Source organism: Thamnophis sirtalis, unplaced genomic scaffold, assembly GCF_051295495.1.
Source record: "Thamnophis sirtalis isolate CommonGarterSnake01/CBP01778 unplaced genomic scaffold, rThaSir2_p1.2 scaffold_3, whole genome shotgun sequence".
Classification (NCBI taxonomy): domain Eukaryota; kingdom Metazoa; phylum Chordata; class Lepidosauria; order Squamata; family Natricidae; genus Thamnophis; species Thamnophis sirtalis.
The window spans coordinates 36,345,521-36,365,112 of NW_028261383.1; the positions used below are offsets into that span (position 1 = coordinate 36,345,521).

Below are 19,592 nucleotides of genomic sequence, written 5' to 3' on the forward strand. Positions count from 1 at the left end.
AATGATGGTGATGATAGTAATAATAGTAATAGTTTTCTGCCTGAAACTCTTGCTAGATATTTAAACTATGATTATAGCAAAGAGTATCCAGTTCAAGGAAAATTGTGCTACCATCTACTGCCCAGTTAACGATAGCTCCATTTCCGTCCTCGGCTAAAAGGGCCGCTTCCTTTCCCATCCGCCTTGCAACATCCATACAAAACCCTTTTCATGCCTTATCCAGCCTTAACCAGCGGACAGGAAGAATCCTTTCTGTGCCCAAAGACCCGGGCTTCCGCCCAAACAGACCATAAAGACCTCCCCTCGCAGCCCTAGAGCGGAAAGCGGTTGCCCCGCTCTACCCCTGCGCGGCCCCTCCTCTAAATCCAGGGGCCGCTCTCTATGGTGATTTTACGGACTCGGAGGTACGGGTTTTGCGCCAAACTGGTGCAGCCAGAGCTGCGGCCGGAGCGCGCTCATCCCTAAGGACAGCGGACAGCAGAAGGCACAACATGAACCCCCGGCCGACCCAGCTGCCTCGAGCGACTCCCTGGCGCTCCCTGCCTTGCCCGCGCACCGAACTCCGCCTTGACCTGGTACTCTGTGGCGGGCAGACCTTCCGGTTAGTGCGCCCCCTGGCGGCTCCCAGCCAGGAATTGCAACCTTTTTCGAAAGCATCTCCTTAAATTTTCCCCTCGGCCCTTTTCTTTCTTTCTTTGCATCGCCGTTCGCCCTTGGTTGGCTTCTCCTCCGCAGTCATTTTTTAACTTGCCCCTCTCTGGGTTTGCTGCCTTGCTTCCCCCTTGGCTACGCCCCAGGGTTGTGCAGCTTTGGGGATGCACGGAGCCCTGGTGATGAAGGAAGCAAGCGCTTTGAATGCATGCATAAAAGCCCCGACAGGCTCGCGGAGGGGGAGAAGAGCGAGATATACCAGGCTCTCTTGGTATATATTCTGCCTTGTGCAAGCAATGCTCCTGCGGCCTTTTCCCATCATCCACAACCTCCAATCATCATCATCATCATCATTATTATTATTATGGTTTATCCTCCATTTGTAAAAGAAAGGAAGATGAGCACCGCCCCCTATAGTTGGCAAGGGCTGGCGAAGTAAAATCCGCAGGGATTCCTTTTGCTTTACCACTTGTAGGAAGGATGAAAACCCATCTTTTTGCAAAGAAGGGGGTGGCACTCCTTGGGGTTTTTTGGGGAGGGGGGAAGAAGGGGCGGCTACCCCTTGCATTTTGCAAACGGTGCTGCCCCTTTTCTCCCTCCCCTCCCAAAGCCACAATATCATTAAATAATAAAAAGCCCTTCTAATTCTTTGAAGCATCGGTAGAATCTACTGTCTTTTTGAGCTCTTTTGTTTTATGCGTGTAATCTTGGCTTCATGGAGCTGAAGCCTTGAGCTACAAATCCGTCGCTCTGGGCACAGCCATTGGCTCCCTGGATTCTCTTCATGCTGCTATCGTATTGTCAGAGAACCTGAGCGAACACTGAAATAGAAGACAAGATATGTAGCTCAGGGTTGAACTGGGGAGTTCTTGTCACTCTCACAGCTTGGTTGCTCACTTGCAGATGCTTCATTCTCCAATTAGCCCCAAGGACTTCATAGATCACTTTATACACCTATGAAAAATCTGCATCAGGGGAAATCTGCAACCAAACAGGACAGGTACAGACTTCAACGCAGTCCAATAGTTAGGACTACAGAACAAAACAATTCTAACCAGCCTGCCTTCCATTGAGGACCTGTGTACTGCACGAGCCAGAAAGAGACACTGTCTACAGACGTTTCACATCCTGGACATAAACCATTTCAATTTCTCCCCTCAGATGCTGCTATAAGGCATGGCATACCAAAACAATTAGGCACAAAAATAGTTTTCCCCCCATGCCATCACTCTGTTAATAGCTGTAGCAATAGCACTTAGACTTGTATACCGCTTCATAGTGCTTTACAGCCCTCTCTAAGCAATAATAATAATAACAGTAGACTTATATACCGCTTCATAGGGCTTTCAGCCCTCTCTAAGCGGTTTACAGAGTCAGCATATTGCCCCCAACAACAATCCGGGTCCTCATTTTACCCACCTCGGAAGGATGGAAGGCTGAGTCAACCCTGAGCCGGTGAGATTTGAACCGCTGAACTGCTGATCTAGCAGTCAGCCTGCAGTGCTGCATTTAACCACTGCGCCACCTTGGCTCTAAGCAGTTTACAGAGTCAGCCTATGGCCCCCAACAATCTGGGTCCTCATTTTACCCACCTCGAAAGGATGGAAGGCTGAGTCAACCTTGAGCCTGGTGGGATTCAAACTGCCAAACTGCAGCTAGCAGTCAGCTGAAGTAGCCTGCAATAAAACACCTACCTCCCCCAGCACTGTCTTACGCCTAAAGGTATTACCAATGGAATAGGGCTGTATTACTATTATCCTTCTCGCCTTCTTAAAAGACAACTGGACTTTGTTTTTCCTTAAAGATGTTTCACTTCTCATCCAAGAAACTTCTTCAGTTCTGACCGAACGATTTAAATCCTTCCATCCTCCACCATTCAGTCAGAATTGAAGAAGCTTCTTAGAGGAGAAGCAAAACATCTTCAGGAAAAAACAAAGTCCAGTTGCCTTTGAAAAAAAAAAACACCTTTGAGACTGTTTCTCTAAATGACAAATTGCGTTACATTGACTTTTCATCCCCAATCTGAAGTTCTTTAAGGGCTGTAACAAAATTTAGTCTGCGCATCAGTTTTATTTTATTTGTATATTTTGTGGTTATAATCAGAATAGAACTGGATGGGATCTTGGAAGTCTTCTAGTCCTGCCCCCTGTTCAAGCAGGAGACCCTGGACTATATCATTTCAGATAGGTGACTGTGCAGTCTTTTCTTAAAAATCTCCAGTGATGAAGCCCCTATAACTTCTGAAGGCAAGCTGTTCCACCGGTTAATTGTCCTCACTGTTAGGAAGTTTCTCCTTAATTCCAGGTTGCTTCTCTCCTAGATTAGTTTCCATCCATTGTTTCTTGACTTCTGGTGCTCAGAAAAATAAGTTGACCCCCCTCCTCTTCTTTATGGCAACCTCTCAAATACTGGAATACTGCTATCATGTCACCCCTAATTCTTCTTTTCTCTAGACTGGCCATACCCAATTCCTGCAACCGTCCTTCATGTTTTTGTCTCCATGCCTTTAATCATCTTAATTGCTCTTCTTTGCACTTTTTCCAAAGTCTTAACATCTTTTTTGTAATGTGGTGGTGACCAAATCTAGATGCAGTATTCCAGGTGTGGCCATACCTAAGGCTTTAAAGAAATAAATAACATTAAAATTGCCTGGACCCTCAGAGCCCCAGTTGTAGGATATATGAGGAAGAAGCTTCTCCTTGCTCAGTTGTGAGCAACGGAGTGCCTTTCTTCCAGAAATAAATGTATTTCTCCTTCTGTTTTCAATAAGGGAATTAATCCTGTACCTTGTAACCATGCATTTTTGAATTGCACCACTAATAAAGGTAATTGCATGTTAAGCCGATAATAACTTAGCTTGTTTACCTTTGAGTGCTCCATAGATAAAAGGCAGGAAATAATAATAACTTTTATAACTTTGGGGACGTGAATAGCTTAACGGTAGAAGCCGGCTGCTATCACTGGTTATTTGCTCAAACAGTTTAGAGAGTTAATCAGAGTTGATTGGAGAGCAGCTGTCACAGAAGCTATCAAGTTAGTTGGAAAACAAACTCACTACTGTAGATATAAGAAGCTTCCATTTTTTTTCTTTTCTCATTTTGCATGCTAGCAAAATGTTAGTAGTACCATCATGCAATCTAATATAATTATTAATACTTAAAGTGAAGATGCTTTCCAAGAACTGGACATACCACACCGTACCAAATCTATACATAGTGTTTTAGCACACCCAGTCTCCATGGACACCAACTAGCAGCCAGAATATATTGTTGAAAGAAATATCTTTCTGGGTTCGGCTCCAAGTGGGGAAAAAGACACTGGAGACATGGAGGCTACTTGGAAAGATGGTTTTAATGGTGGACAGGACCACATGGCTTGAGTCCTGAACAGAAAAGGTGATCACATGCTTCAATGTTGGTGGAGAAGAAGAGGAAGGGAGGCTGAGATGCTGAGTCCCTGGTTTTATGCCCTCTCTGGCCTTTGATCTTGAGCTTGTATTCTGATTGGTTGTCGGACTCCCATGGAGCCATGCAGGGGCAACGCTCTAGGCTGTGTTTTGAATCCAGGTTTGGTTGAGTTCTCAGATGCCATGTGGGGAGTTGGGTAAAGTGCCAATATTATCATGCCTTAATCCCATCCCCCTGGAGCTGAAGGGGAGAACTCTTTATTATGTAAAGGGACTGGCTTGGCCTTCTTAATGGCCCATTGACAAAGCATGTGGGGGCAGGAAGCTCAGGGAGCTATTTTCTCTTTATAAAACATGTTTCTTCCTTTTCACATCCAGGGAAATATAATATTCTGCCTTTTCCATATTTCCTAGGATATTTCATTTCTCTGGGAGAGGGGTGGGTGATAACTTCCCACAACACGAGGAACACTCCTGAATCTTACAACACATGGACAGATTTGATCATAGTTTCAACTGGGAAACTCTGACCCTCCTGGAAAAAGTCCAAGAACACTGGAAAATACCTGGAAGCCTGGCACCCTGACAAATCAGGCCTCAATAGACATAAACAATATCAACATACAGGCAGTCCTTGACTTGCAAACACAATTGAGACCAACATTTCTGTCGCTAAGTGAGACAGTTGTTAAGTGAATTTTGCCCCATTGTACGACCTTTCCTGCCACAGTTGCTAAGTGAATCTCTGTAATTGTTCAGTTAGTCGCATGGTTTTTAAGTGAATCTGGCTTCCCCGTGGACTTTGCTTGTCAGAAGATCGCAAAAGGGGGATCCCATGACGCTAGGACACGGCAACCGTCATAAATATGAGTCAGTTGCCAAGCATCCGAATTTTGATTGCGTGATCACGGGGGATGCTACAATGGCCATGTGTGAAAGTGGCCATAATTCACTTTTTCATGCGGTTGCACGTGGGGGATTACCTAAATTGACTGAAGGATCTGGGTATCCTTTTCTTTTTAGATGAGCTTTGTGTTGTAGTCCGCCGGTGGCCAGCAGAGCTGGCCGCAGATTCAGACAGTGAGGAGGTTGGGGAGGAACATGGGCCAGTCCTGGAGTCTGGGGAAGGCTCTGACGAGGGCTCTGTGTCAGAGGCAGAGAAGGGACCAGGGCCATCTGGGAGTTATGTGCTGACATCAGCGAGACAAGAAGAACAGGGGGAGCCTGTTCCCAGTGTGCGCATGCACAGAGCTGCCAGAAGGCAAGAACAATTAAGAAAAAGGGTTCACCGTCAAATGCGCCATCGTCAAATCCGTGCCGACAAAACCGTGCCGACGAAACCGCGCCCGCCATCAACAAACAACATAATGGGATGCGAAAACAACGTTGTAACCCTAACCCTTTATAACATTGTTTTCGTGTCCCATTATGTTGTTTGTTGATTGCGGGCACGGTTTTGTCGGCGCAGATTTGACAATCGCTCATTTGACGGGTCACGAGAAAAAAAGGGGGGCGACTTGAGAGTAAGGCTTGGAGATGATTGGCCCCTTCCGTAAGTCATAAAAGAGGAGTAAACGGATGTGAGCCTTTGCAGGAAGCAATGAGTTCATTCTGGTTGGTTCAAACTCTGAGAAGCTCCGTTTGACTCTGTGCTACGTTTGGCCTTGCAAAAGGTCTCTGGCAGCGTTTCAAGGGAGTTAAAGGTGGGTGCTTATTAACATTCCCCTGAAAGACTTTGGCAACTCGAGCAGACATCTGTCGGACTCTTCACAGACTGTTTGTGAATCCTTACGGGCTGTGAATGACCATAATTCACAGCCGTTTAAATAAAAGAGGGTTTTGGGGACTAAAAGTATGATTTATACTTTCTCATGAAGCCTAGATCAGAACGTCTTGGCTGTTTCTGCTGCTAACCAAGCCTGTGATTTTCTCAGGTGGTCTGAAACCAGCCCCGGCTACTGGACTGGCGTGCTGGCCGGACGAGTCTGGACTCTCACGCAGTCTGAGGAACATCTCTGGTACACCTTGCATGAAGAGGAAAAGGAGGACGGTGGCAGAGAAGAAGAAGGCCTCTCCGAACCTCCCCTGAAGAAGAGCAGGAAGCAAACACAGCCAGAACCGAATCGTCCTGGGACAAGCGAACGTCCGGGCAGCCATTTGCCTGGAGAGTTGGCCCGGGGAACAGATGGGATGACTCCTTCTCAGATCCTCCAGGACTATTTCCAGCTACATGTAAATGTATCTGGGTTATACCAGGGTTGGTCTTATGTTGACTCGCATTTCCGGGAAATAGGTGTTAAATTCCCAGGTAGGCAAACTAGCACTGGAGAATAATGCACTGCTACAATAAAAATATATGAGTTTGGTTTACATCAGGGGTAGTCAACCTTTCTATACCTACCGCCCACTTTTGTATCTCTGTTAGTGGTAAAATTTTCTAACCGCCCACCGGTTCCACAGTAATGGTGATTTATAAAGTAGGGAAGTAACTTTATAAAATTTATAAAGCAGAGCTGCAGCAAACCCCTACCGCCCATCATGAAAGCTGGAACGCCCACTAGTGGGCGGTAGGGACCAGGTTGACTACCACTGGTTTACATGATGAAAAAATAGTAACAATATCCTAATTTGTATGTGAGCTCTTGTTTTCAGGAATTAGAACTAAGTGATGTTTTATTTAGTGGAGAGTAATTGACCAGCAATAATCAGTAACTGACCCATGTAAGGGACGAGGTGGTTCAGTGGTTAAGACGCTGAGTTTGTCGGTCAAAAAGGTTGGCAGTTCAGCGGTTCGAATCCCTATCACCGCCTAATGGAGTGAGCTCCTGTTACTTGTCCCAGCTTCTGCCAGCCTAGCAGTCTGAAAGCATGTTTAAAATGCAAGTAGAAAAATAGGGACCATCTTTGGTGGGAAGGTAACAGTGTTCTGTGCACCTTCGGCATTTAGTCATGCCGGCCACATGACCACGGAGACGTCTTCGGACAGCGCTGGCTCTTAGGCTTAGAAACAGAGATGAGCACCACCCCCTAGAGTCAGGAATGAGTAGCACATATGTGCGAAGGGAAACTTTACTTTTATCTTTTTTAACTGACCAGCAGCAAAGCTGTGTCTTATATCGAGAGCGCAGAATTTGAATTCTTAAATGTCTTTATTTTTATGCATTTTAGGGAACAAACATTGTCCTTGTCTGGCAGGGGGAGATTTGAAAATGGGCAGGCAGGTGATCCAAAAGTGAGGCTTCCTTGAACTTAGTTGTTTTCTTGCAAACATTTTATTACCTGCACTGCAGATAAAAAAATGCAGCCCTGATGATGTTACCTAGTTGGATAATGAAATGTCTGCAAGAAATACAACCACGCTTAAAGAGCGAGCACCAAGGACCCCTCATTTTAACCCTGAGCTACAAATATTCTCCTTTATTGGTGAGGCTTTCTTGCTCAGGGTTCTCTCTCAGCTTACTGCTAGTACCATGAAAATCCAGAAATCGGAAACCACCGTATAATTCAGCGGCAAGGAAAACTGAATTTCTTAGCTTAAACATAAAGCATGTGACTAGAGATAGGAAACATAGAAACATACAAAATGGATGGCAGAAAAAGACCTAGTGGCTCTTTCTTTCTCCAGGTGTCCGGGTGCTGCGGCAGGACCCAGTGGAGTGCCTCTTCTCCTTCATCTGCACCTCCAACAACCACCTGTCCCGCATCACCAACATGATTCAACACCTGTGCCAGGCCTTTGGGCGCCGCCTCTGCCAGCTGGATACCAAGACCTATCATGCCTTCCCCACACTGCAAGCAATGGCAGGTAAAACCTTAGGCCTCATAGTTGCTTTGCGGCCTTTCCCTCCACAAACCATCCCACCTACGTCTTCTGACTGCTTCTCCGCTTTCTGTTCTATCCCCAAAAGGATACACCAATGACAGTGTTGGAAGGGACCTTGCAGGTCATCTAGTCCATCCCCCTACTCTCGCAGGAGACCTATACAATCTCCTTCTCTTCTATATATTCAAAAATGGCTGTGTGTGTGTGTCTGTATGTTCCAGCATAACTCTGGAACGCCTCGAGCAATTTCAACCAAACTTGGTACACAGAAGACTTACTTTCTGGAAACAAATACTGTGGGGGTGAGATACCCCCAACACCCCTCGGTGTGTGTGTTGTGTTCTGTTAAGATACAGCCTGTTGTGCCTTAAAAATGGCTTCTACTGTACTGCCGTAAAATGGATTCCTACTGTACAGTGCAGTGGAGTTGCCATGATAATGGCTTCCCAGTACTCCACAAGGGGGCTCCCTCTGGTAAAGGGGAAAATTCAACATCAGAAATTATGTTTGGTCCGGATATTTCCCCCCTATAAATAAATACCTGGGCAACGCCAGGTTACCGGCTAGTATTTGATAAATGGCTGCCCATCTCTTCTTAAACGCCTCCAGACTACATCAAAAGAAGTGCTCTTCTTCTTCCCCCATATCAAAAGACCTTTGTGCTACATTCACATTCCTGCTTCAAGGAAATCTGCCTTTTATCCAACCATTCCCCTGGTTGTGTGTATTCCCCGCCCCCTTCTCCTCCTCCTCCTCCTCCTCCTCCTCATCTTCAAAAATCATTCCCACATACTATTATGGGTGCTGGCTTGCCTGTAGCAGCACAGGCAAGGAGTTGAGTCTCAACCAGGCACCAGAGGAGGAGTTTACTGAGGCAGGCCTGATCAGGTAATCCAGTAGACCAGGGGTGTCTGACCTTGGCAACTTTAAGGCTTGTGGACTTCAACTCCCAGAATTCCTCATGCTGGCTGGGGAATTCTGGGAGTTGAAGTTCACAAGTCTTAAAACCTGCCAAGGTTGGACACTCTGGCAGCAGACACTTTATCTGAAGCATCTGCCCTCTCCCTCATCCTTCTCCTCAACCCTACACCTCTTTCTTTCCTCCAAGCAACCTTTATGCTTAACAAGCACTGGGCCTGCAAAAACTGGCACTTTCCTCACACAGAGATCGATCCTTTCCCTTCACCAAATATAGGGAAGTTCTTAGTGGATGTCAAACATCTTTTGGAGTGTTTGCAGAATGCCAGAGGGGAGAGTGTGGGAACTCTCCTTTTAACCTTCCTGTTTCAGATGGCCCTGGTTGCAATTTCCTCTTTTCCCACTCTTCTGTTTTTACTCTAAGGAAGGACCCTTGGTCTGATTTCTGATATCTGTTTCTACTTTAAGAGTCACAGTGCTGGCTGACTCAATGTGCAACTTTCCTACACTTCTGCTCTAAATCACAAAGGAGCTATTTCTGAAATCATAAAGAGATAGGTACCGTATTTTTCTGAGTATAAGACGTACCTCCCCCCCCCCAAAAAAGAGAGTGAAAATCTGGGTGCGGCTTATACATTAAATACAGTGTTTTTGGCCTCCCGAAACCCCACCCCCTTTGCAGAAATGGCCGTGCAGAGGGCTTTTTAAAAATCTTTTTATTAAAGCCCTGTACACAAGTACAAATATATATACAGCAATTTCAAAGATGACGATGTTACTGAAATGAAAAGCCGGTGTCCTTTAAAAAAAAAAAAATTAAATCCCCTAAATCAGTTTTAAAAAAACTTTTTAGAAAGGATGTAAAGAGAATGGTTGATTCATCCCTGATTATTCCCGTCGGATCGCCACAACAATTTGAGGGGAAGCATTTTTTAAAAAAAAACGCTCCTTTCAAAAGCCGCAGGCAGTAAATGTATTTTAAGAACTATCTTAAAGTGCTCCTGGGGGCTGGGTGGGGGGACAAAAACAAGCAAAAACGGACCATTTTTCAATCGTTCCCCCCCCCCCCCCCAGGAGCACTCTACAAGCCTTCTAAACACCATGCATGGCCTTTTTTGGGCAAAAAATGGGCCATTTTTTGCTCCTCCCCCCAGCTCCCAGGAGCATTTTGCAGGCCTCTCAAACTCTTTGCATGCCCCGTTTTTCACAAAAAATGAGGCGTGCAGAGGGTTTGGGAGGTCTGCAGAGGGCAAAAACTTTTCTTTTTAATTTACCTCTTCAAAATCTTGGTGCGTCTTATACTCCAGTGCGTCTTATACTCCAAAAATACAGTAAATAAATTAAACCTCCACATATCTTAGTTGTAGTCAGGGGTGGGATCCTACCGGTTTAACAACCGGTTGTCTGAGCGCGTACTTCGCGCGCGCACACACACGCCTGACGTGTGCTATGCGCGAATGCACACTTGAGCAAAAACTTACCTTCAGCATTACTGCTGGCGAGAAAAACAGCTGAGGCACAGCAATCCACTCTGCCACACTGATCAGCTGGGCTTCGGAAAACGAAATATAGTTGAATATAGCACAGGGGCCCACTTCAAAGTCGGAGTGAACCGGTTCGCTCCCAGCTGATAGTCGGAGCTACTGATTCGCCCGAACTGGTCCAAACTGGTAGAATCCCACCCCTGGTTGTAGTCATAATTCCTACCACAACAGGACTTTCCACTTTGTATACCACCAGTACCAAAATCTCTCAGCAATCTGCAGCTAGGAAAACTCTCGAGAGCCATGTATTTTGTACTCTCTCCCAGTATGACTCTCTGAAGACCAATTCAGCAGTTATTTAAGACCTCTTAATTTATTGTAGGTCATATAATTGAAGAAATGTTTTTAAGAGCTTGGGAACAGGACTCAGCAAGGATAAGGGATCCACTGTCAATTCAGGCTTGTAAAAGAGGAATACAGCCAAGTGGACAATGATCCGAAGGGAAAGTCAATGTAAGATTGCACATGGAAGTGCTGGAAGTTTAATGTTAAAAGGGAATTGACAATTGTTGGGAATGTAGACATCCACAGTCAGTTTTGAGCCTGTCTAGTCTTCTTACCATCATACAGAAAGAATGAATGGAAGTGGGAGAAGATACCTAGTCTCATAAACTAAACCTTGCTCCTGTGAGTCCCTTGGACTGCAAGGCGATCAAAGCGGTCAATCCTAGAGGAGGTCAACCCTGACTGCTCTTTAGAAGGCCAGATCCTGAAGATGAAACTCAAATACTTTGGCCACCTAATGAGAGGGAAGGACTCACTGGAGAAGAGCCTAATGCTGGGAAAAACTGAGGACAAAAGAAGAAGGGGACATCAGAGAATGAGGTGGCTGGCTGGAGTCACCGAAGGAAAAGGCGTGAGCTCAAATGGTCTCCAGAGGATGGTAGAGGACAGGAAGGCCTGGAGGAACATTGTCCATGGGGTTGCGATCGGTCGGACACGACTTCGCAACTAACAACAACAACAAATATTCCTTGAAAGATACTTTGAATTGTTGCTTGGGCAAAGATTTGTTTCATGTATAAAAACGTGCCAATGAAGAGTGACTTGATGCCCTCCGCATTCACACCTTTGCTTAATAGTTATTGCTCATTGCTAGAATATGAACCAGGTAAACTGGTGGCTTAGGTAACTGAAACAAGTTATAAGAAAATAAAATACATCCCAGAGATGAGCTACCAAGATCCATCCTGCAGCAGAAATTCTATTTGTTTTACCAAAGGAAAATTCTGATTATTTTTTTCCTACTTTAACGAAGAGGTCTTTAACAGTTTCTTGAAAGATTTGGCGAGAAGAGTAGCAGATCTACGGTTAGGACTAAAGTGAACAAAACTAATCCTTCCCTGATTGAAATCTTAATTTGGAGTAGGGTAACTCCGTTAAAATGATGGTGTCGCTCGATTGTTCCTTTAGTAGCTGGCTGCAAGCTGTCGGTTTCTCATTGTTAGGCAGTTGATTGATGTTGCACTGCCTGTTTATTTATTACATTTATATGCCGCCCACCCCTTCGAGGGGCAGCTCTATTTCTTCTTGAAAATAGAATTATTTCTGGATTTGGCTTCATGTCTCCACTTCTTGCAGGAGCAGATACAGAGGCTCGGCTGAGGGACCTGGGATTCGGTTATCGGGCGCGGTTTATTAGCGAGAGCGCCCGAGCTGTCATGAAGACTCTGGGTGGGGCCGCTGGCCTTCAGCAGTTGCGCACTGTCCCTTATGAGCAGGCCCGCCATGCCTTGTGCACCCTTCCAGGAGTGGGAGTCAAGGTGAGCATAAACCTGGCTCCCTCCACCCCTGTTTTGCTGTTTAGCCAAAGCGTGTGGGTTCGGTTGTACTTATTTGTGGAGGGAAATGTAGGAACTGCTTGTGAAAAAGGGTTTGAGGTAGGTTTGTTGTTGCTGTGGGAGGTGATCAAGGCCCCCCTCTCTCCCCACCCTGAGATCCAGAAACACCTAGGCCAGGGGTCAGCAACCTGCGGCTCTGGAGCTGCATGTGGGTCTTTCATCCGTCTGCTGCAGCTCCACAATTGATAGGACTTTCGGTTAGGACAGATAGAGGAAAAAGGATGCTGTGCTAGGAGGAGACTCTATGGTGGGGGAACCGGACTTCCGGTCGTGCTCCAGAATTGAACAGGAGGGCTTCCGGTTAGGACCCTTGTGGCTCTTGAGTTTTTAAGGTTGCCGACCCCTGCCCTAGGCCAATTCCAACTTTTGAGGCTTCAGATATAACAGAACGAAAAACGACCATTTATGCCACAAAACAGTGGGTTATAACTGGAAAAACACAGCAAAGTCTTGAGTTTGAGGCCCCAAGTAAACAACGGACTGTTATTTTGAGTAAAAACTTAGCTGTGGCCCATATTTGAGGCCCCAGTTGGCTTAAGGCAAAAGCCAAATACACCCTATTCCTTGGCCCTACTTCTGATTATCTCTGATAGTCAAACAATAGCAGTGGTATTTTCCAACTAGAATAAGCCTATTAGTTTGTTCAGCCTGAGGAAAACATTTCATGGAGACCAGGGAAACTGAAGAAGCGTGCAATCATTATAATGACCCCGATTCTGGGGATCAGCCACCCTCCCACTAGAGCAGCGGGTCTCCCAAACTTAGCAACATTAAGGTTTGTGGGCTTTTTGCTCCCAGAATTCCGGGAATTGAAGCCCACAAGTCTTAAAAGACCCCTGCTCTAGAAGCTAGATTGGCTTCCCCATCTGAAGAGGGTTTGGGGTTATGTTGGAATGCTGTCTGCATTTATTTGCAAAGTTTATTGTTTGTTGCTGTGATTAGGGGGACTTGCTTTAATATGTAATACAGGATTGGAGTGGCACGCGGTGGCTCAGTGGCTAAGATGCTGAGCTTATCGATCAGAAAGGTCGGCGGTTCGAATCCCTAGTGCTGCATAACGGAGTGAGCTTCCATTAGTTGTCCCAGCTTCTGCCAATCTAGCAGTTCGAGAGCATGTAAAAATGCAAGTAGAAAAATAGGAACCACCTTTGGTGGGAAGGTAACAGCGTTCCGTGCGCCTTCGGTGTTTACTCATGCCGGCCACATGACCACAGAGACGTCTTCAGACAGCGCTGGCTCTTCGGTTTTGAAACAGAGATGAGCACCGCCCCCTAGAGTCAGGAACGACTAGCACATACATGCGAGGGGAACCTTTACTTTTACCTTTTTATGTTATTGGAATTCTTACTTATAAAGTAGAGTTCCCCAACCTTTCTGGCTTTGCAGCTTGGGCCAGGAGGAGGGAGGGGGAGGGCTCCAAACGAGTGACGTGTACGCACGCCTGCTGTTTGTGCAAATGGAGAGTGTGCACCCATGCCTGCCCACTGCTTGCACAAGTGGGGATGCACACACTCCTGTGCACTCTCACCAACCACTTCCGCAGCCTGGTCCCAAAGGGGACCCTTGATATAGAGAACAGGGTGTCACGTAAATTTGATATGTTGCGGCCGTTTCTTTTCCCTCGCAGGTGGCTGACTGTGTGTGTCTCATGGCCCTGGACAAGACTGAAGCGGTACCAGTGGACACCCACATATGGCAGGTTGCCAAACGTTACTATGGCCAAGAGTTGGGGATGGGGGCCCGCAGTGTGACGGAGCGTGTTCATCGAGAGATTGGTGAGGGCGCTTTGGAACAGGTCCTGCTTGCTGGTAACCATATTCAATAGCAACACTGAGCGACAGCAACGGAGCACTTATATACTGCCCCCTAGTGCTTTACAGCCCTCTCTGGCCAGTTTGCAGAATCAGCACATTGCCCTCAACAATCTGGGTCCTCCTTTTACCGACCTCGGAAGGACGGAAGGCTGAGTCAGCCTGGGGAGATTTGAACTTCCAACTGCCGGCAGAGTTTCCCTGCAATACTACATGCTGACCACTCTGCCCCCAAGACTCTTGTAGGAGAGGGAACTGGAGCGCACCCAGCCTATCTAACGTAGTAGGGGTAGGAGATACGCTCAGGGAGAGGCAGTCCCATAGGTCACCTATCCCTGTACGATGTAGGACTTTAAAGGTAATAATCAGCACCTTGAATTGCAGCTGAAAAGCAACTGGAAGCTGGTACACAGCAGTGGTATTACTTGGGTGAACCATAGGACACCCAAAGCTCTCTGTGTGCCACTGCATTCTGGTCCGGTCCAGTTTCCAAATGTCTTCAAGGACATCCCCATATGAAGCGTGTGCAGTAGTCCAAACAGGAGGTGACAGTTGTGAGGGATCAGACCGATATCAATCACATCTTATTTCCTGTAGTAGCTACTGATAAACTCTGATAAAACTGGAGGGCATTAGCCTTACAGGAAGCAGAGAGGAATTATAAATAGCAGTTCCTCAAGCAAAGTTTATTTCCATGAATTTTCCTATCCATCAGATAGTGTTACAAAGGATAGTTTCGGTGGAAGGAAGGATAGCTGGTCAGCAGCTAAGCTAGATATCGTGTTTCCCCCATAATAAGACATGGTCTTATTTTCTTTTGACCCCCGAAATAAGCACTTGGCCTTATTTACGGGGAGCTCTTATTATTTTTAAGGTGCAGGAGGAAACGAGCGTGGTCACCTCATGGCTGCTACTACATTGCAATATTTTGGGGGAGGGCTTATTTTCAGGGGAGGGTTTATTTTAGTACATGCGCTCAAAAGCCTGATTGGGCTTATTATCCAGGGAGGTCTTATTTTCGGGGAAACGAGGTATATCAGCTTACCTGGTCTTCCCTTGCATTGCCTCTAGTTTTAGTCCAACATTGGGACACTGGTAAACACTTCCTAAAAGCATAGACTGAATGAATTTCGGAGGAGTTAAACAAAGTTGAGTTCCATAAATAAAATGTATTTTTCAACATATGAAGGGTTTTAAGTATGTAGAAGCCTCTCGGATGAAAAGCCAAATATTTTTATCCTTGGAATGTTGCCATTCTAAATTGTAATTAACTGATAGAATGTTTATTTTTCTTTCTCTATTTTTAAGCATCTTAAATCATAGAATGATAATAAACCCTCATCATATTATATAAAACCATGACTGCAATGAAACAATATGAAATTTATGGCAATACAAATAAAATGGTAAAAATAAACTCTGTAAAAGCCTCTTTTAGTTTGGAAAAAAAACCCCTTAAAATAGCAGTGATTGTTTTCTGGATATTCTGGGACAGGAAACCTCTGTTGGTTATCTAGATACATGCAGAACCATCAATAGATATTTAAAGCTTGATACAAGTTCGGACACGGTGGCTCAGTGGTTAAGATGCTGAGCTTATTGATCACAAAGGTCAGCGGTTCAAATCCCTAGTGCTGCATAACGGAGTGAGCTCCCGTTACTTGTCCCAGCTTCTGCCAACCTAGCAGTTCGAAAGCACGTAAAAATGCAAGTAGAAAAATAGGAACCACCTTTGGTGGGAAGGTAACAGCGTTCCATGCACCTTTGGTGTTTAGTCATGCCGGCCACATGACCACAGAGACATCTTCAGACAGCACTGGCTCTTCGGCTTTGAAACAGAGATGAGCACCGCCCCCTAGAGTTTGGAATAACTAGCACATATGTGCGAGGGTAACCTTTAACTTTAAGTTACAAGTCCTGTTAAATTTTTAATTTCTTTTCCAGCAGCCCCCTAGAACTGAAATACAGTAATATGGGAAGGGATGTGAACTAATTTTGGAAATCAGCCCTTATTCCATTGTTTCAGCTCTGTGGACTTTGCTCTTTACCACATTCTAATTTAAGTTTGTTTCGCCTTCAGGAAATTTCTTCCGCAGCCTTTGGGGACCATATTCTGGATGGGCGCAAGCGGTAAGTATGAAATCGTTTTCCTCTTCTCCCATTACTGCTCGGTGCCCATGGTTGCCAGAGGAGGTAAGATGCCAGACTAGAAGAATCTTTATATATGCTGTATAAACTTTCTCTCTCCGTTATATTAGGAAACTGCAGGACCCATTTTAGCTCAACAACACTAGAATCTGAATTCTCATTTTTTTAAAAGGAAGTCTCTCTTCCTCGAGGTAGAGGTGGAACCCACACCGTCTAGTGGGGGGAGGGATCTTCGTGATTGGGGAGCTGAATTAGTGGATAGTGGTTTGGTCCAATGGTTTAAGTCATGGATTCTAGTCCTCCTATGGACATGGAAACCGGCTGGGTGATTTAGCACGTTGTTCTCTGTGAACCCTGGAAAGAAGCCAATAACAATCCTTTCTAAAAATGTTACCTAAAAACTGTATGGATTTTTCTATGTAGTTGCTAAGTTGGGCTTAATAAAACAAAAACCCACAGTGGGCCAGAATAGATTCTTCTTTCACATGTTCACTTATGTAGAGCTTGCCTTCGCTTTCCCCTTTCCCCTTTCTTTCTCCTTTCCTTTTCTCCTTTCCTTCCCTTTTTCCTTTCCCTTTTCCTTATAGACATATCCCCTCATATAACCAGAGGAAGTATTCTGCCCGTTCGGACTAGGTTGACCAAACCGGTAGTGGAAATCGCGGGTGGGCCAGCCCCGGCTCTATGCCATCCTATTTAGGCCCCTTTTTTAGCCAAAGCACATGCGCGGAAGACTGAGTGCATGTGCAGACAGGTAGCTCACATTTGCGAACCGGTAGGGAAGGTAAGTAAATCCCGCCCCTGCATATAACCCACTTTGTTCTATATACCAAGACGGAAGCAGCCAAGATGGAGGTTCTTGGCTGAAGCTTTCCGCAGTGACGCAGATGAAGATTGAGGCCATCAGAAGTAGAAGTGGAGCAACTTTCTCTTTCTAGCTACATGCAGGTCAGGTGGATGCTGGGAAGAAATTGAGAGGATCTGCAGATCATGGTTTGATCGCTTGACTTCCAAGGATCCAGTCATTACCTCAGGGATTAGAAACAGGAACCAGGAAAAGGGGGGAATACAATTTCTAGTAGATAAGTCGTTGTTCAGCGTGCCAGGCCCCTCTGTCCTCCACTGTCTCCCGGAGTTTGCCCAAATCCATGTTCGTTCCATCGATGGCACTATCTAATCCGCCCCCTTTTTCACCTTTTGCTTTTAGTCTTTCCCAACATCGGGGTCTTTTTCAATGAGTTCACTCTTTTCATTTGATAGCCAAAGTATTTGAGCTTCAGCTTCAGTATCTGTCCTTCCAAAGGACAGCCAAGGTTGATTTCCGTTAGGATCGACTGATTTGATCTCTTTGGGAGTTGCAAAAATTTGAATAATCACTAGAGGGAAGTACTGAGACAGGAAAAAAACAATCTCCTCTTGGCTGCCACCCACAGGTGACCTCGATGTTTGCAGCCATACCTGATATATCCCATTTAAAAAATATATATATTTAACCCTTTGTGCCATCCAGATTTTTCCCTCTCTCGCCAGGTCCTGTTTTGCGCCGACCTAAGGAAAAACCAAGAGACCACAGATCCGAACGCCAAACACCGTTGCATCAAAGTGGCTCAGAGCAGCCACTCCACCTTGACATAGTAACTTCTCTTGCAGCTCCACCTTATTTATGGGACTGATATACAGGCGAGGAAGAAGAGCTTTCCTGTTAATGGCTGGAGCCAGAGAGAGAAATCACCCATGCTGAGAATAATAAGGGTTCTGTGAGCCACTGAGGAAGACCGAGGCTGTTGCGGGGGTCCCTCAGTCGGCAGCTCTTAACTTTTGTTTTTTTTTAGATTTTATTGTCTTTTTTCCCACCAGAGGTTGCTTGTACCCAAAGCGTCTAATGGAGCTGCCATGTATTTTAAACAGTAGAACGTTTCCCGCTTTTTCCTTGTGACTTTTGTAATTGCGATAGGCTTGCTGTGCGTTGGTACTGGGCATAAGGCAATTTTTTCAAGCAGGCCATAGGAGAGTCATTATCTCTTGCCTGGGGCTTTAGAATGTCAAATATTTAGAATGTCAAAAGCATCATTGTTTGGAAAGAGGTAACAAATGTCAGCCGGGAGGGCGGCAATCTGGACTCCCATTAAATAGATGTGAGTAGTGGTGAAATTCAAAATAAATTACTACCAGTTCTGTGGACGTGGCTTGGTGGGAATCGTGACCCGTCAAAACCGCGGTCCACAAAAGCGCGCTCGACGAAAGCGCGCATTTGATGTCATCACAGTGCGACGAAAAAAATTAAAAATTGAAATAAAAATAAAATTAAAGCAAGCCGATTCACATAAAGGTAAGGGTTAGGGTTAGGGTTAGGGTTAGGTTAAGGGTTAGGGTTAGGTTTAGAACGTTAGAGTTACGTTTAGCGTTAGGTTAAGGGTTAGCGTTAGGTTAAGGGTTAGGTTTAGGGTTAGATTTAGGGTTAGGTGAAGGGTTAGGTTTAGGGTTAGGTTTGGGGGGGTTAGGGTAAGGTTTTCGCTTTATTTTTACATTTATCGATCACAGCGCGATGTTTTCGTCGTGCTATGATGATGTCACGTACGCGCTTTCGTCGAGCGCGCTTTTGTCTACCGCGGTTTTGTGGTGGAACCGGTGGGAATAGCAGGGGAAGGTTAGTGCAAAATCCCCATTCTCTCCCCACTCCTGGGGGAAGGATACTGCAAAATCTCCATTCCCTCCCCACTCCTGGGAGAAGGATATTGCAAAATCTCCATTCCCTCCCCATTCCTGGGGAAGGATACTGCAAAATCTCCATCCCCACCCCACTCCTGGGAGAAGGATATTGCAAAATCTCCATTCCCTCCCCAATCCTGGGGGAAGGATACTGCAAAATCTCCATTCCCACCCCACTCCTGGGGAAAGATATTGCAAAATCTCCATTCCCTCCCCAATCCTGGGGGAAGGATACTGCAAAATCTCCATTCCCACCCCACTCCTGGGGAAAGATACTGCAAAATCTCCATTCCCTCCCCATTCCTGGGGGAAGGATACTGCAAAATCTCCATCCCCACCCTACTCTGAAGCCAGCCAGAGGTGGTATTTGCCAGTTCTCCGAACTTTTCAAAATTTCTGCTACAGGTTCTCCAGAACCTGCTGGATTTCACCCCTGGCTCTGAGATTGATAAGAGTTCAAGAGCCCTCTTGAACAGGTTACACCTGAGGAAATGAAAGGAGTTGCACTTTAAGGGATGGCCATCTCCAGCTGATTTGTGTTTTGCCGATGATGATATTCTAAAACATGGCTGGCTGAGGAATTCTGGGAGTTGAAGTCCACAACTCTTAAAGTCACCAAGTTTGGAGACCCTTGTTCTAAAAAAAGCGCTGGTCATTGGACATGGGGCTGATTTCCAAGCGGTTTTACTGAAGTGGCAACAGTGTTTGTGGTCCCAAAATCCAGCATTAATAGGAAGGTGT

The 19,592-nt window shown here is 45.7% G+C and overlaps 1 protein-coding gene across 1 annotated transcript; it reads left to right on the forward strand.

Annotated features, from left to right (window-relative positions):
• The first annotated feature begins 444 nt into the window (after positions 1 to 444).
• On the forward strand, positions 445 to 18,477 carry OGG1 (8-oxoguanine DNA glycosylase). Its single transcript, XM_087708684.1, has 7 exons — positions 445 to 601; positions 5,992 to 6,365; positions 7,683 to 7,862; positions 11,924 to 12,105; positions 13,811 to 13,958; positions 16,075 to 16,124; positions 17,673 to 18,477. Exons 1-7 carry the CDS (start codon positions 492 to 494, stop codon positions 17,775 to 17,777), a joined length of 1,149 nt encoding a protein of 382 aa, XP_087564810.1. The 5' UTR covers positions 445 to 491; the 3' UTR covers positions 17,778 to 18,477.
• The last annotated feature ends 1,115 nt before the right edge of the window (positions 18,478 to 19,592 follow it).

What these genes read in the sequence shown, in the direction of transcription:
- OGG1 (XM_087708684.1), top strand. Translation starts at nt 492, where the DNA reads ATGAACCCCCGGCCGACCCAGCTGCCTCGAGCGACTCCCTGGCGCTCC. An exon ending in AATAGGTGTTAAATTCCCAG is followed by an intron (nt 6,366 to 7,682) that starts GTAGGCAAACTA and finishes TTCTTTCTCCAG; the next exon opens with GTGTCCGGGTGCTGCGGCAG. An exon ending in ATTCTGGATGGGCGCAAGCG is followed by an intron (nt 16,125 to 17,672) that starts GTAAGTATGAAA and finishes CTCTCTCGCCAG; the next exon opens with GTCCTGTTTTGCGCCGACCT.